The sequence below is a fragment of the Corvus moneduloides genome, chromosome 9 (assembly GCF_009650955.1).
Source record: "Corvus moneduloides isolate bCorMon1 chromosome 9, bCorMon1.pri, whole genome shotgun sequence".
Taxonomy (NCBI): Eukaryota; Metazoa; Chordata; class Aves; order Passeriformes; family Corvidae; genus Corvus; species Corvus moneduloides.
The window spans coordinates 772,932-787,410 of record NC_045484.1 but is presented as its reverse complement, the minus strand read 5'-3'; the positions used below and the strand labels follow the sequence as shown (position 1 = coordinate 787,410).

The window sequence follows — 14,479 nt, the reverse complement described above, 5'->3', positions numbered from 1 at the left end:
AGCAGGAAAACCAAATTTGAAAGAAAAAACATAATGGGATTTTCTAAAAGAACATTGAAAAAGCTAAAATGTCTTCTATTTGCTAGTAAATAACTGAGCCAACAGCACTCATGACACAACAGCACAAAGCTGCTGTCGTGTTGTTCTTTGTTTCTCGGGGAATTTACACCCAGAGCACGTGGCCGCACCGCCACTGTCCCAGTGCCCACACCTGGTGCTGAGCTGGATGCCGAGTGCTCCACAGTGTCCTGTGTTCCTTCAATGTTCTCCTTGTTCTCTGCCTGTTTCTTCAGGGTTCTCGTCTTGGAGGGAAGCATGGGTAAGCGGGGCAGGTAAGGAACTATGGATGAGGATGAGGCTGTTCTTCCAAGCTCCTCTGCTACCTCTGTAAGGAAAAAAAGGGAACAGTTGGAACAGAGACCAGCAAAGGAAGAGGGGAAAAAAAACCTGGGTCTTTACTGCAAACACAGACTGGCAGGAAGAGATCCATGACTGAGAAATACATAATTTATGGATTTAGTCTTTGTTCAAGTCTAGAGGTATTCAGGGTCAGATGTTTTTCATAATGATTTCAAACTCATTTACATCTTTATAAATTCAGCCAAAAAAAAAAAAAAAAAACCAGTGGTAGGATGATCTGTGCAGGGGGGTCTGTTAAGGGCTGCTCAAGAGCTAAAGGCAGCACTGGATGCATTTGCCTGTTTTTAATCAAGGTGCCTCCTACTGATGCACCCCCAAAGTTGGTTCCTATCTGGATCTAAGCTGCTTTGCTTGATGCAAAGTACTGCGTCCCCCTATTAGAAATGAAGACTGCATGTCAACGATAGGTCACCAGAAGGAAAAAGAAAACACAGAAAAACCCCACAAGCTCCTGGCCACACCCAGCTTGGCATCTGTGTGGCCGCTGGATGTGCCTGTTATAGATCCTCACTGATAAAATTCCATCTGGTGTGTCTTTTCTGTAGTAGGGAAGTTGGTGGATCAGTTGCATATTTAATTTAAAAACTGAGCAGAATGCTCTGACATTTCTGCTTGTCTGATGAATAGTGTCACATTCCTCACCAGTATTTACCTCCTGGTAGATTATATTTCAGACTTGAGCTGCACAGATTTGCTCCTAGAAGGAGCTAAGCAGAAAATCCAGAGATTAAAGCACGCTTTTTAAAAAGTGAAGGCTGGTAGAATAATATTTCATGACCTAATTGCTGCAGTCAGCAAGGGACTGTGATAAGCATACATCTTTCTCTCTCTCCATCACTCATTATTCCTCACTCCTCAGCCTGGAAAACATGAGTTTTCCTCTGATAGAAGAGACAATATTCTTTAAATCGGCTCTTGGGCATCTTAGTGTCAAATGAAATGACACTGTCCCCTGCACTGGAATGTGTCTGAAGTTTATTCAGTATTTGTGCAGCAAGTAAGAGAACGTATTTACCCCAATTATGGCTAAAAGAATAAGTAAGGGATGGAGCTCCATCTCAACCCCACTGCCAGCAGATGAGCCCTAAGGGCCCATCCATGAGCCACAGCACTCTGGGGATAACCTCCAGTGCTGTTTCAGGAACAAAACAACAGCAGCTCTCACCCTCTGAGATGCTCGAGTCATGGAACATGGTTTCAAAAGCCTGGTGGGTCTCAGCAAAGGAAGGTCGGTCTGGTGGGTTCCACTTCCAGCCTGCAATGTCAGAAAGCAGAGTTAAGTCTCAGTACCTGAAACGAGGAGATTCATTTTTCTGCTGTCCAAGAAGACAGAAAGTAGTCAGACTCTGACCTACTGTTAAACAGGCTTTAGAATCATTCACAGGTACTGATTCATGGCAGCAGTCAGTCACCCTACTGTATCCTAGCAAACAAATCTTGAGAAGAAGGAACCAATTCTGAAAATCCTCGCTCTCTGCCAACTCTACAGCTTTTTCTGATCTCCCTATCCCCCCCTTTCTGATTTTTTTGGACAAAGGACAATTCCCTATTTGCTACCCTGGCTGCTTGGACTGAACACATCTAGCCCAGTCAGAAATAACTGGGCATGTAAAGCTCCAGGCAACATCCTGCTCACATGCTCTTAACATTGAAATTCAGGCAGACCCTTCCAAAAGAAGGATGTGTGTACGCTGTGGGGGAAAGATGAGGAGAGTGCCTTGATCCTAGATGGAGCTTGGAAAGTTACAGAAGAGTATCATGATGGAAAGTGTAATTTCTGTAGTTAGAAATCTGCACTAGAGGAATGTATTCTGGAAGCACTGTCTGCTGGTATCACCACAGGGTCTGGAAAGTGACTGGCAGTCTCTTTGTTTTGCATCAGGATCACATGAATTCCCAGCTTTTGGGCTTTTGTCAGCTTCCTGAAGGTTTTTTAAGCAGTAATATCCCTCATCATTCCCCACCTTCTTCGTTTCATAACCGAAGCCCGCCCTGACTTTGACGTGCTGGGGATCAGGTATTGCTGGAGACTGATGGGCTCTTATCACAGATTCCTCCCACCTTCCCAGGCTTTGTCCCCGAAACTGGAAGAAGATACTCACATGCCCTCATCAGTTCATACACCTTGGGAGGGCACCCCTCTGGCTGCTCCATCCGATAGCCCTTTTCCAGCAGATCATACACCTGAGAGAGGTCAATGCCTGGGTACGGTGACATCCCATAGGTAGCAATTTCCCATAACAGCACCCCAAAGGCTGCAAAAGCAGGGAAACAAAACTCCTGTCATAAGTCTGCCCTTGTGTTGTTCATTCCTCTGTGGCCTTCACTGCAGCTTGAGGCAGCATTGTTTCCTTGCAGATATTTCAGGCCAGTCTATTTCATGCTAGAAATGCTATTGGTTCATGAAGCTGTGACCTGGCATGGACCGTCTTCACAAAGGTTTCTGCCCAGGCCAGAAAGCAAGTTATTGTGTGGACTGGCAGAAAAAACCAAAATGAACAAGAAAAGGACACTGAAGGTGAGTTTTCTTACCCCACACATCTGATTTGATTGAAAAGGTGTTGTAGGCCAGGCTCTCGGGAGCTGTCCATTTGATTGGGAACTTGGCCCCAGCATGGGCTGTGTAGGTATCACCCGTCATGAGTCGACTTAAGCCAAAGTCAGCCACCTTCACCACATGGTTTTCTCCAACTAAGCAGTTCCGTGCTGCCAGGTCCCTGTACACAGGAAAAAAGGACACCACTGCAGCAGGAGCAGGGCTTTTGAATGCAGTTTTGCGGCCCCACTCTCCTGGACCGGGAAGCGCTCTCTGTATGCAGCAGGTAAAGGCAAGGTGAGCTTTGCCCTGAACAGAAACTGAGTGGACTTATTCTTAGGAGCAATGAGGTAAATCAGGATTAGGACTAACTCTTTAAATTCTATTAAGTTTTCAGCAATGATGGCTGTTACAGCACCAAGTTTATGTTTCTTGAGGATGGGATCAGCAGCTCATCACACACTGGTAACAGGTTTATGGCACGGCTTTATCTGGATTTAAACAGGACTTTGGGTGGACACTGTCTGCACACAGGGGGTACAGGTCAACACCAGCTGTTGCCAGGCAGTTGGGCACAAGATTGCTATTAAAGTCCTTGGGAGAAGGTATTGCAAGACAGTACTGAAGCCAACACAGCCAATGGGTAAGCCAGCGTGAATCTAACTCCGGAAGAAACCTCCCCAAAAGCTGGAATTCCTGGCCCACCATGCTGGTGGCCTGTTTATCACTGCAATCTGAAATTGTACCAACTCCACATGACTTCACCCACCTGTGAATGAAGTTCTTCTTCTCCAGGTATTCCATGGCAGAGGAGATCTGGGTGGCCATGTAGAGCAGCACGACAGCACTGACCTCCTCGCGGTTGCACTCCCGCAGGTAGTCGAGCAGGTTCCCGTAGGGCATGTACTCCGTCACAATGTAGAAGGGGGGCTCCAGGGTGCACACACCTGCCAGGCAAAAAGGCAGCATGTGAATAAAGCTTTCCTTTCTCACCTCCATTCCTGAGTTAACAGCCATTTAGTGCATTTTGTACCAGTGAGTGTTTCTCTGGGAAAATGAAGACTTCCATGTACAAGACCCAGGTCAGTGCAGCACAACTTAAAATTCAGGGCTTCTGTCTGTTTTTCTGTCCATCCACTTCATGTAGAGAGAAACACCTCTATGAAAGCACTACTGTTCCTATATAATATACATGAAGCAGTAGTTCTGTTCTTTGAAAGGTTACAGAATGAAAGAAGAGAACTTTGAACACACAATTTGCTTTTCTTCCCCTCCCTGCCTTCATAAAGCTGAAGAGTGGCCAACTGGAAGCAGGTACCTGTCAGCTGGCAAGATTTCCAGACTGAAATGTCACTACAGAGCCATGTGAAGCACTCCCATGTGCTGGGTAAGGAATCAGCACGGTGGGACCTGCTCCTGGAGCAGCATTCTCACACATTCCTGGGATGACTGCTTGCTGCAGTCGCCGTGCAAAGCATGTAAAGGCGGAGGAGGAGAGCAACAGGATACTCTTGTCACAGCTCTGGGATCCCCCCTGCAGCTCTGCTGAGGGCCTTACACACACACAGGAGTAAAGCACAACTGCACTGTGCATCAGAAAGAGCAAAAGTGCAGCTCTCTGATGACAAATCTCTAAGTCTGGGCTCCTGGAACCAGACAGGGCTGGCACACACTTTTATCTGTGCCCTTTTTTTAAATGGATACGTAACAGTTGCCATTAGCAAAAGCCTTCACATTCTTCACATTTCTTCTTTCATCCTAGGCTTGGCTTGCCAGCTCTGCTCCTGAAAGCACCAGAAATCCAGAGGCAATTAAACACTAGTAAAGGTTTAGGGTGTCTCCTTAAGAATCCTTGTGCTTGTAGATTTAACAGCTATGCAAACTATTTAATAATGATCATCATATCATGCACCTGCCAGTGAGACAACAGGGCAGAGCCAAGATGTAAAGCCTGTGGATTTCTTTCAGTCCTGAGTTGTTTGATCTCATGTACTTATTTGGTGATACACAGAGTCCCCTCACAGCAGCAGCCATCTGGTATCTTCTGCTCAATTATAGACTAATTTGTTCTCTTCAGTGCAGCCTTTTCTGTAAATGTCTCTGATTTGAGAAGTTTGGAGAATGGTATTTGTTGTGCTTCCAAAAGTTTTTTCCTTTCACTTAGAATTCTCTTACAATTTTGTTCTGTTCTCTCAGAAAAATAAGTCATGGAAAATGATTTTGTAAATCCAATTTAACACAGCAGAGAAGGAATCTGAACCTGATGACTGAACCCTGGAGCATTTCTAAGGCCAAGGACACAAACCAGCAGGAGGATGATGTTGCAAACTTTTATGTAACAGTCGTGCCTCCACTGCAATGTTGTCTACTAATGTAAGTGACTGTATTTGATGTTTTATTTAAAATTAGTGTCCCTTAGCTCCAATATTACATAAAGCTGTCAAAAATACCACCCCATAACCTGACCTGATTCATAAAGTTATATAAATACAGAAAAGCTGCCACTGCATTTAAACCAGGCAAGTTTCTGCCAAAATGATGACTAAGTAAGAACAGAAAGAACAAGGCATTTCACTGACCTAACAACTGCACTAGATTGGGGTGCTTGATCTCTTTCATCACAGCTGCTTCTTTCAAGAACTCCTCCACCTCCATGGTATCTTCCTAGATAGAGAGAGAGACAAAAGAAGAGAACATTTATCTTCATGACCAAGGTCTGGTTAACACCACACATCCAGGCTGAATATAAATGATGGCATCTTTGTCTCCATTCTGCTGTTTTGGCTTTTACCAAAGCAAACTGTAGCAGCCCTGAACAGCTGCCTGGATGTCCTGCAGGGACTGATCTGCAGTGCCAGGCTTGCTCGTTTGGTAGCTGTTGTGGCTGGTGAGAGGAAGACTCTCAGGATCACTGACTGAGTTCCCCTGTATAGCTATAAAAATTAAGTTACTCAGGGGACACTTAGAATTGCAGCTGTTAATGCTGAAACAAACCCAAGGTTTTGAAAAGAAAGAGAAACTGAGAAGCTGAATTTTTCCAGGAGTGGAGGACAGCTTATAGAAGGTTTTTTCTGACCTTTGATTTCTTAAAGCCTCCGCAGCTCATTTGGAGGAAGGGAAGTTGTGTTTGTAACCATTTCTACTGGTCTGGCTTGGACATGCAGCTCCTGCTGGGCCAAAATTTCAATTTGTTTCCAAGCCACGTGCACTGGTGTAGGTTTGATAGGGTCAAGGCTGCTCCCAAGCACGGGTTTTATGCAGATCAGCACACTCCATTTTCTGATGTTCGTATCACTAGGTGTAGCTGAGAATGTTACAGTTTCCTTACTCGTGTCATAAACGGTGACCAAACCAACAGTGCCTGCAATCTGAAACCTCACCTTTAACGTTTTCACAGCCACTGTGAGATTGTATTTCTTCCAGACCCCCACGTAGACCTCTCCATACTGCCCTCCCCCGAGCTTGTGCTTCATGGTGATGTCGGTGCGCTCCATCTCCCACTTGTCATGGATGGGGGACACTCCGTACACCGTGGGCTTATTGCACTTGGGTGCTGGGTAGTGCAGAGTTGTCACCAGCCCGTCTGCCACCGTCGAGTGATGGTGCACGAGCTCTGCCAGGGTGCTGAAACGGCTTTCTGCCGTCACATAGACCTGTTCAGCATGGAACAGGAATCTGCTTAAATGAAGGCAGCTGGAAGTTTTCAGTAACATTGGAAAACAGATACAGTGCAAACACTTTAATGGTTTTTTTAAAAAACCAAAACCCAGGGACTTTAGAATATGTGTTCTCTTCCTGTTGGGCAAATAACTATTAATCTGTGGGATTTTTACCTGCAGAAGGCAACTACATATAAGCCATCACTTAAGAGCTCTGCTGTCTCCTGCCTCATGCTTTACAGGACTAGAAACTGGAATTCTCAGTCAAGCACAAGGCCTGTTTCTGCATCTCTCAACACAACATACCACTACTTGATCTTGGTTAAAAATGCTGACTTACCAAAGCTCTGCTGATTCTAAGAGGATCAGTGGAAGGCTATCACCACCTCCAACCACAGCTGCCTTGCTACCCAGCTACTTTCAGCCCAGACAAGAACTGTCTGCACTTCTTCCAAAGTGCTGTTTGGGGAGTTACCACCAAACCCTTGGCACACGTGCTCTTTTATATAAATACTGGACCTGTTTAGTCACACCCCCCCCCCCCCCCCGCCCTTAACAGTCTGCAACTGGAGATTCTGCACCACCTCTTAATGAGTATCTTCACCTCCTCTCCCCACAGCGTTCTCCAGAGGTCCTTACCTTGCCATCCGAGGTGGTGTTGATCCTGTAGTGGTAAACGCGTCCTTCGTACCTGAGCGAGATGGACAACTGCCCTGGGCTGCTCTCGCTCTCCCGCACCAGGAAGCTGCCGTTGATGAGGCTGCTCAGCAGGTACTCGGCTGCACTGCGGGACACCGGCCCGTGGTACCACGAGTGCTTCTCCAGGCTGTTCACTGGAGTGATGTAGTTGCTTGGTACCCAGCCCTGCCCATTCTTCGAACGTACCTCGCTCCATTCGCCATTCTGGTTGTAGCCCAGGACGCGCAACTTCTCACCTGTCGCCAGAAAGAAAGAAACAAAATGAGCACAGTGCAAGCTGTTGGGACTCACTGAGGGAGAAACTCAGCATCAGCCGAGCCCGAGTTTGTAGCTTAACATTAAAATCATCTTAAAATTAAACTGCTACATATAAAGTACTTATGAAGCAAAGGCTCAGACAGAATACCTAGGACACTGTTCACTGATTTAGTGCAGTGAGAGTGATGAACTCAAAAAGCTTCTGGTACTCCTGTTTATTAGACTAGGAAGACTTTATTTTCTTGGAGGGATGAGTTTTGTTTCCTTGAAGCCTTAAATGGCACATGATTTAACAGTTCTGACGTATGTACTGACCAGAATCAGAAAGTGTCTGTGCCATGCTTAATTCTTGGTTCTGCCCCCGGCTGAAACTGCCGAGTTCTCTTACCATCTATGATGTACCCATTTCCCTCCGCCCTTCCTACAGCAGGTGTCTCAGAGGGCCAGTGCTGCGGGGAGCCTGGCACAGGAGTGGGCTGGACTGTGCCTGTCCCAGCAGAACTGCCCGGCAGGTGTCCCTCCAGCACCACAGGGACGGACCATCCGCTTCCCACCATCACTGCAGGGAATCACCTTCCCTAAGGACACTGTTCCCATTCCTGTCCGGGGAAGGATTCCACTTCCTGATTTCTGCTGCTGAGTTTTCAAGCTCACAGCTGCTCTGCACTCCCAGCCTTACCTTTGGTGATGCTGAGTGTGTTGTCACCACTTGCTACAAAATCGTAAAGTGCAACAAAGAGATTGGGATCGCTCTCAGTGGCTCCAAGCAGGTTCTCCTTGGAGCTCCATCTGATGGCTTCGTTCAGTGCCTGGGGCTCGACTTCGCAACCGTAGGGGCGGTGCAGGGCCTCTGAGGAAAGGACAGGAGAGGCAATTACTTTGTGTACAGCTGTAAATTATAGAGGCGGGGAATATCCTGAGTTGGAAGGAACCCACAAGGATCACCGAGTGCAACTCCTGGAGAAGGTGATTAACTACCTATACGCCAAGTAGCAAGCTATGTATATAAAATTTCTATTTAATATTTATTATATTATATATACTTTTATTTATCTACACCTCTACTTGAAATTATTTAAGCATTCATAGATAAAAAAATAGGTGCAAAATTAAAGAACTTTTTTAATTACATGAAGTAGTGAAGGAAACCTTTCAATCACAAAATGTTACGTTTTGTCCTCATGGTTTCTGTGGTGGACATAGACAGCCTGGATCTGAAACCAGCATTACATAATTCAGTGAGACTGAATTATGAAACGTGTAAGTTGGGATGGTAACTTGTTTAGTATTAACAGGAATGACAGTGATTTGTAATACATTTCAAGACTGTGTAAACAGAGGTGAAAAACTGACAGGGACAGAAGGTAGTACAGGTGATGCTGGGTATTTAGCAGCAGCATTTCTGTTTTGCTGTTCCAACAGACAACTGATGCAAACTTGTCACTACAAGGGAGTGGGGGGAGGAATCAGATGTGTTTTCTAAACAAAAGAAAGAAGTCCCTACAGTTCCTGTGATGATTAAAACCAATCTAAATCCATAGGGTTTTAGGAAGAACTGCAGTAAGACGCAAAACTGTATGAACATTTCATGCTAGTGCTATGTCAAGACCGTCGCTGGCTTTCTAATTCACAGAGAAGTTTTCCAGGAACATGCAGTAGAGTAAATTTCAATATTAAGACAAGAAAAAGAGCGATGGTGTGGTTTCATACATGGGGGCTGCTCAAGGGAGCAAAAACATATGAAGGTGTAACAGTATATACTTTTTCTCTGATGGCACAGATCTACATCTCTGTCCCAATATCTATTTCTGAATTCTCTTGTTGAACTTAGGGAAATGTACACTGTAAAGAGATTTCATTAAATGCACTAAACATAAAAAGTTCTCTCTAAAAAATCTGAGGCTTTCTTTGCTTTACAGTCATTGGTTTGGCCCATTTCTCAGGGGCTGAGAAGTCAGGCTTGGGATGTTTTTAAGCAGACACTGCCAGAGAACATGTGTGTGGCTACACCTCCCCTCTTCCCCACAGGACCCTGAGATTTACACTCATTAGTAAGAGGTGGTCTGTAAGGCACTTGAAAAAGGAACAAAGAGCTCAAATGAAACACAGGACAGGAAAACTGGGAAGTCAGCGAGACACAAAACAGGAAGAAGCCTGTGCCAAGTAACAGGCACAGTAATATGCCAAATCTGTGTCATAGGACAGAGCTCAAGCCTGGAAAATGAGAACTAAGGGGCGTTTCCAGCCTATAACATGATTTTTAACTGTATTGTAGGCATATGAGAAAGGAAGTAGTAGAGGTTTGTTCTGTTTCCATTTTAAACATGTAGCTAAGTGGCTTTTGACTGCATTTCAGAGTTCTACTGCTTGCATAACCTGTTCATCTTGCTATTACTTAATAACCTAAAAGTAGCCTTCTGTCAAGGTTCTCCTAACACAAAAAGAAGAGACTACAGACTAAGCCACCAAAATGTCAGTTCCTTGATTGCACTGCCTGCAGATGCAATATTTACATACGCTTCTTATTCCTAACTCTCAACTGCAATTAGTTTTACAAGATGTTAACCCATCAGACTGGATGCTATCGTGGAAAATAAGAAATCCCAGTGCTCAGCCACCTACATTACTGCCAACATCCCACTGTATTTTCTTAGGGCTGGATGTGTGCATACGTATGTCCGGTTGTTAAGCTCCAGGAGAGAACACCAGTTCCTAAACCCAGCTCTCTTTATGGACTAAAAATACATACTTAATTAAATAACACATTCTTTATGCTCCTACAGTGACTTGTGTTATGAGTGTTTCAATGCCTTAAGCAAAGTCAAATGTGCTGTACAAGAACCCTGACTTTCACATCTCTGCTAGAGAGCAAACACAAAGGTAGCCAGTTTCCAAAAAATACCCAACCTCTCAGCTCCAAAATACCTTAATGATGTTCACTACCTTCTTACTTTCAATTATGTATCTGCCAACCAGTGAAAGGCTTTAAACAAAATGATAACAATTATTCTAAATCAAAACATCCTTTAAGTTTCTTTCTCCAGCCAGAAAAGCTCATGCACTGAGCACCCTAGCCCTGCTCCACAGACAGCTCAAGGTTAAGTGTTTATCCATGCACCCACAGACAGCCTGAAGCAGCCCAGTGCCAGCCCAGCTCCAGAGCTGCTGCAGCAAGCAGTTCTCACCTGCCACCAAAAAGAAACCCCCAAAATAAGCACAGTGTAAGCTATTGGGTCTCACTGAGCCCAGCTGAGCCCACTGCAGGCAAGGCAAAGCCAGCAGAAATGCCACCTGATCAGCACCAGGAGTTCTGCCCACATGGAAACACGTGTGGGGCTGTGCTGGACTGGCAAAGCAGATGTGGGACTCCTACCACTTTCTTGGGAACGCCTGGGAGGCTGGCACATGTTCTTAACACCCACTTGATGTACAAAAAAGCCAGCAGAAGTTAATGTTTGATGAGAAGCTTCAATCACTTAGCTACAGTGCTTACCTAAAAATCACATTACCTAAAAATCAAATGCTTTTAAGAGTTCATGTCTCACTAACTTCCTTTACTTTCATGTTAGAGTGACTTGAATGCTTAAATAACTGTAAAGGTTACCCAACACCTAAAGGGGTTTTTACCAGGATATAAAAGTATTTCTTGCAGGTTGTATTTCCGTAACAGCCCATGCTGTTCCATAAGGTGTGGGATCTACACCAACCATCATGTAAGTGAAACAGGATCATCACAGAGATAGCCAAAGCATGTCACCAATGATGCCCCTCCAGCTGAATAGTTTGCAAGCTCTGTCCACACCAAAAGTCAGGAAATGAGCGGGGAAATTATGTTTTATATCAGCTCCTTCTCAAGGCTAACCATAAATCTTATATTATCACTTTCATTTCCTATGCAATGGAAAACTCACATCATCACTTAGTGAACAAGTAATACACAGTCACACAAGGAGGTTACGCTTTATCCATCTCCTTCCTTACTTTATTCCCACAATACAATTTGCTTCTCTCCGGATACGAATGCTTTCCTATCCAGCCAACACGCAAGGGGTGTTTTGTCCCTCACCCTTGCTGCCAACACTCCAATTACCAATCTCTTTGGTCTCAGAGCAGGAGGTAGAATATGCTAAATTTTAAATTTTAGACTCACATTAAGTGCTGAAGTGGTCTCTATTTATGAAATACTGTGTAACTGCTCGTAGAAAAGAAGCATTTCAATAATCCTAAAATCCCAATAAAAGCTGGCAATCTCACACCTTCTTGTGGCTGGTCTCATACCACAAGACAAAGACAGACTTGAAAGGACCCCATCCTCCTTGAAGCACTTGGAGAAAGCCAGGAAAGGGATAGGACAGGATTACACCCCCGAGCATCCTACCTGTGAAGTGCGTGCCGGGCTCGGAGGTGCCCTCGCCGAGGCAGCAGAGCAGTTTGCCCTCCTTGCCATAGCTGCTGGACTGGAAGAGGACTGTCCCCACACTCATGCTGTGCTTCCAGCAAGCAAAGAGGCTGCTTGGCACCACAAGTCCTGGGCTGAGCACAAAGGCTCCACACACAGCAATCGCTGCTCGCGAGGCCGGGGGCCAAGGGGAAAGGAAGCGCTGCTGGGCGGTCGAAGGAGAGACTGGGAAAATCAGGCCCTGGGTTAACGTGGTTATTAACTGGATGGGAGGGTGGAGCTTTGCAGGGACTGCTGAACACACGGAGGATGTGGGGACTGGACTGCAAGTTGAAACAACTTTGAGATGAGCTATAGAGACAGAGTTTTGTTCCACTAAGAGTTAGGTAACACAGTGTTTGGGAAGAAAGCAAACAGTTTCCTTGGAGAAATTCCTCTGCAAATTACAAAACAGATCACCCATTAAGGGGACCGCCCAGATTGATTCACTTTTCCACTCCACATAACCACTGCTGGAGCACTACTTACGTGAATCAACAGGAAAGGATGTTAGTGAAAACACACATCTCAGAGAGGTACAAACACTGAGCACGTGAACGCTCCTGGACATGTCAGGAATTCAGAAAGACACAGAAAGCAAGACCAGCACGGTGCACCCAGTCTGAGCTGCATACTTGCTGATTTAGCAACACTCAGGACAGCTTTCCACAAGGGCCCCATCAAATCACCTCTCAAAACCCCCAGATTTGTTTGATGAATTCTTTAGAAGCCCTAGTTTTCTAGTAGAGTTGCCTTGTACAGGACAGGCTCCTCCTGCCAGGTGGCCAAGGAAGGGTTAACAAACCAGCACTCACCATGGCAGTCTCACACCTAGGAGGGTGGTGGGCCTACAGAGGGGTATAAAAGGGAGCAGGGAAAGGGAAGGCAGTGGTTAAGGCCTTTGCAGGGTGAGAGAAGCTGCTGCAGCCCAGTGAGGCAAGAAAGCAGCACTTCTATAATCTGTGAACTTCACCATTCTGAGAGGGGCAGCTGCACTGTGTGATGATGATGACTCAAACCAGACTGAAGGTAGCCAACCCGGCTTATTCCAAATGTTTGTGATTTGCAAGGCTGTGGATGTACAAAAAGTTTACAGAACTGTGGATATGCTGTGATGATGAGGAGTCACCTTTCCCATATGGCTTCTGACAAGAGTTACTTCCTCTGAGATCAACACCTAACATCTGTGGAAAACTAACTTAGGACACCTGAATACTGCTGTTCTTAAAGTTCTGACAAGTGGGTGACCTCTTTTCTTCCTCTTCCAAAACCAAGCTCAGTGAATCCTGCGGTATACTACCCAGTGGTCAGAGGTTGAGACACCTTTACTTGAGAGCTCCTGGGCTTTCTCTCTTTTCCTCCTTCTTTACTTCTTGCAGTTTACTGTTTTCTCAGCTTGCATTTGCTCTAAGTACTGTGAATTACACTGCCCTCTGTACTAAGCATATCTGTTAATACACAAAGAACAATCAGAACTTGTGGTGAAAGACAGCACAACTTCAGAAACACACTTGGATGAGCTTTCTGACAATCACCCTTACCTAAAATGGTACCAGGAAAGGGCAAGCTATGTATGGATTTGTGGCTAGATTAGTCTCAGCTGTGATATTTACTACATATATCAGTATATCAGCTACAGTAACACATTTACTTCTTAGTTAAAGTACAATGGATGAATAATTGGTATTTGGAACAAAGGATTAGCAGAAAGTTAAGTCGGATTAATAATGTATCGTGCACATATCCCTCCTTACCCCATCAATTTTAGCCTCTGTCAGCAGTCTGTAGCCAAAGCCTAATGGCTGGCTGGTGTGTTAAGAGCTCCTGATGGGAATCATGTAGTTGCCAGCACTGGCACTATGGGTGAGAAACATTTTGGCTGTAAGTCTCCTGCAACAGAGTAATTCTGTGCCTGCACCCTTTCCAGACACCCTCCTGAAGGTGTTCTCCAGTGGGAAGGACCCAGAGTGCACAGCAGTTCATAAGGTCCTGTCAAATGCACCCAGGCAGAATAAAATCAAGCATCTTTCTGGCTTCTAGATGAGCATTATCTCTCTTAAAACTTATTTTCCTAGACAGTTATTTTACACTGCAGGCCTTGACATCTGCATCCACCACATCTGCATCCTGTTCCTGTGCCCTTCACAGTAAGTGCACAACATAAAATCTTAATTCTGGTACACTCAGCTTCCTCGGTGGAAGAATCCACCTTTCAGGCACAGCAGTTCTTCCCAGCTCTTTACCCTATTCCCTGTGGTGCCTTCAAAGCTGTTTCCTGAGAGTGGTTACCCTTCCTGTACAACTTAAGTCATCCATTTAGAAGCATTTTTCTAGTTCTTCCAGCAGTGGGGAAAAGTTGAATAAAAGGAAATCTTGCTGACTATGCTACTTTGTAATGTGTAGGTCAGGGAGCTTCTAAAAAATTTGCTCTACTCTGAATTTCAATGCCTCTTAATGTCTCTTAATCAA

At 45.1% G+C, this 14,479-nt stretch overlaps 1 protein-coding gene across 6 annotated transcripts in view; it reads right to left on the bottom strand.

Annotated features, from left to right (window-relative positions):
• The window catches only part of ABL2 (ABL proto-oncogene 2, non-receptor tyrosine kinase), a 47,135-nt gene that overhangs the window by 6,772 nt on the left and 25,884 nt on the right, over positions 1-14,479 (bottom strand). For 4 of the 6 annotated variants that reach the window (XM_032118631.1, XM_032118627.1, XM_032118629.1 and 1 more), the window contains exons 2-10: positions 8,252-8,422; positions 7,255-7,550; positions 6,337-6,609; positions 5,536-5,620; positions 3,726-3,903; positions 2,953-3,137; positions 2,523-2,675; positions 1,586-1,675; positions 212-385 (exon numbers count right to left, since the gene is read on the bottom strand). In XM_032118631.1, the coding sequence (XP_031974522.1) occupies positions 212-385; positions 1,586-1,675; positions 2,523-2,675; positions 2,953-3,137; positions 3,726-3,903; positions 5,536-5,620; positions 6,337-6,609; positions 7,255-7,550; positions 8,252-8,422 (1,605 nt within the window). Of the gene's footprint in view, positions 1-211; positions 386-1,585; positions 1,676-2,522; positions 2,676-2,952; positions 3,138-3,725; positions 3,904-5,535; positions 5,621-6,336; positions 6,610-7,254; positions 7,551-8,251; positions 8,423-11,950; positions 12,193-14,479 lie in introns of those variants that run through there. The other 2 variants (XM_032118628.1, XM_032118632.1) reach the window with 1 other exon arrangement.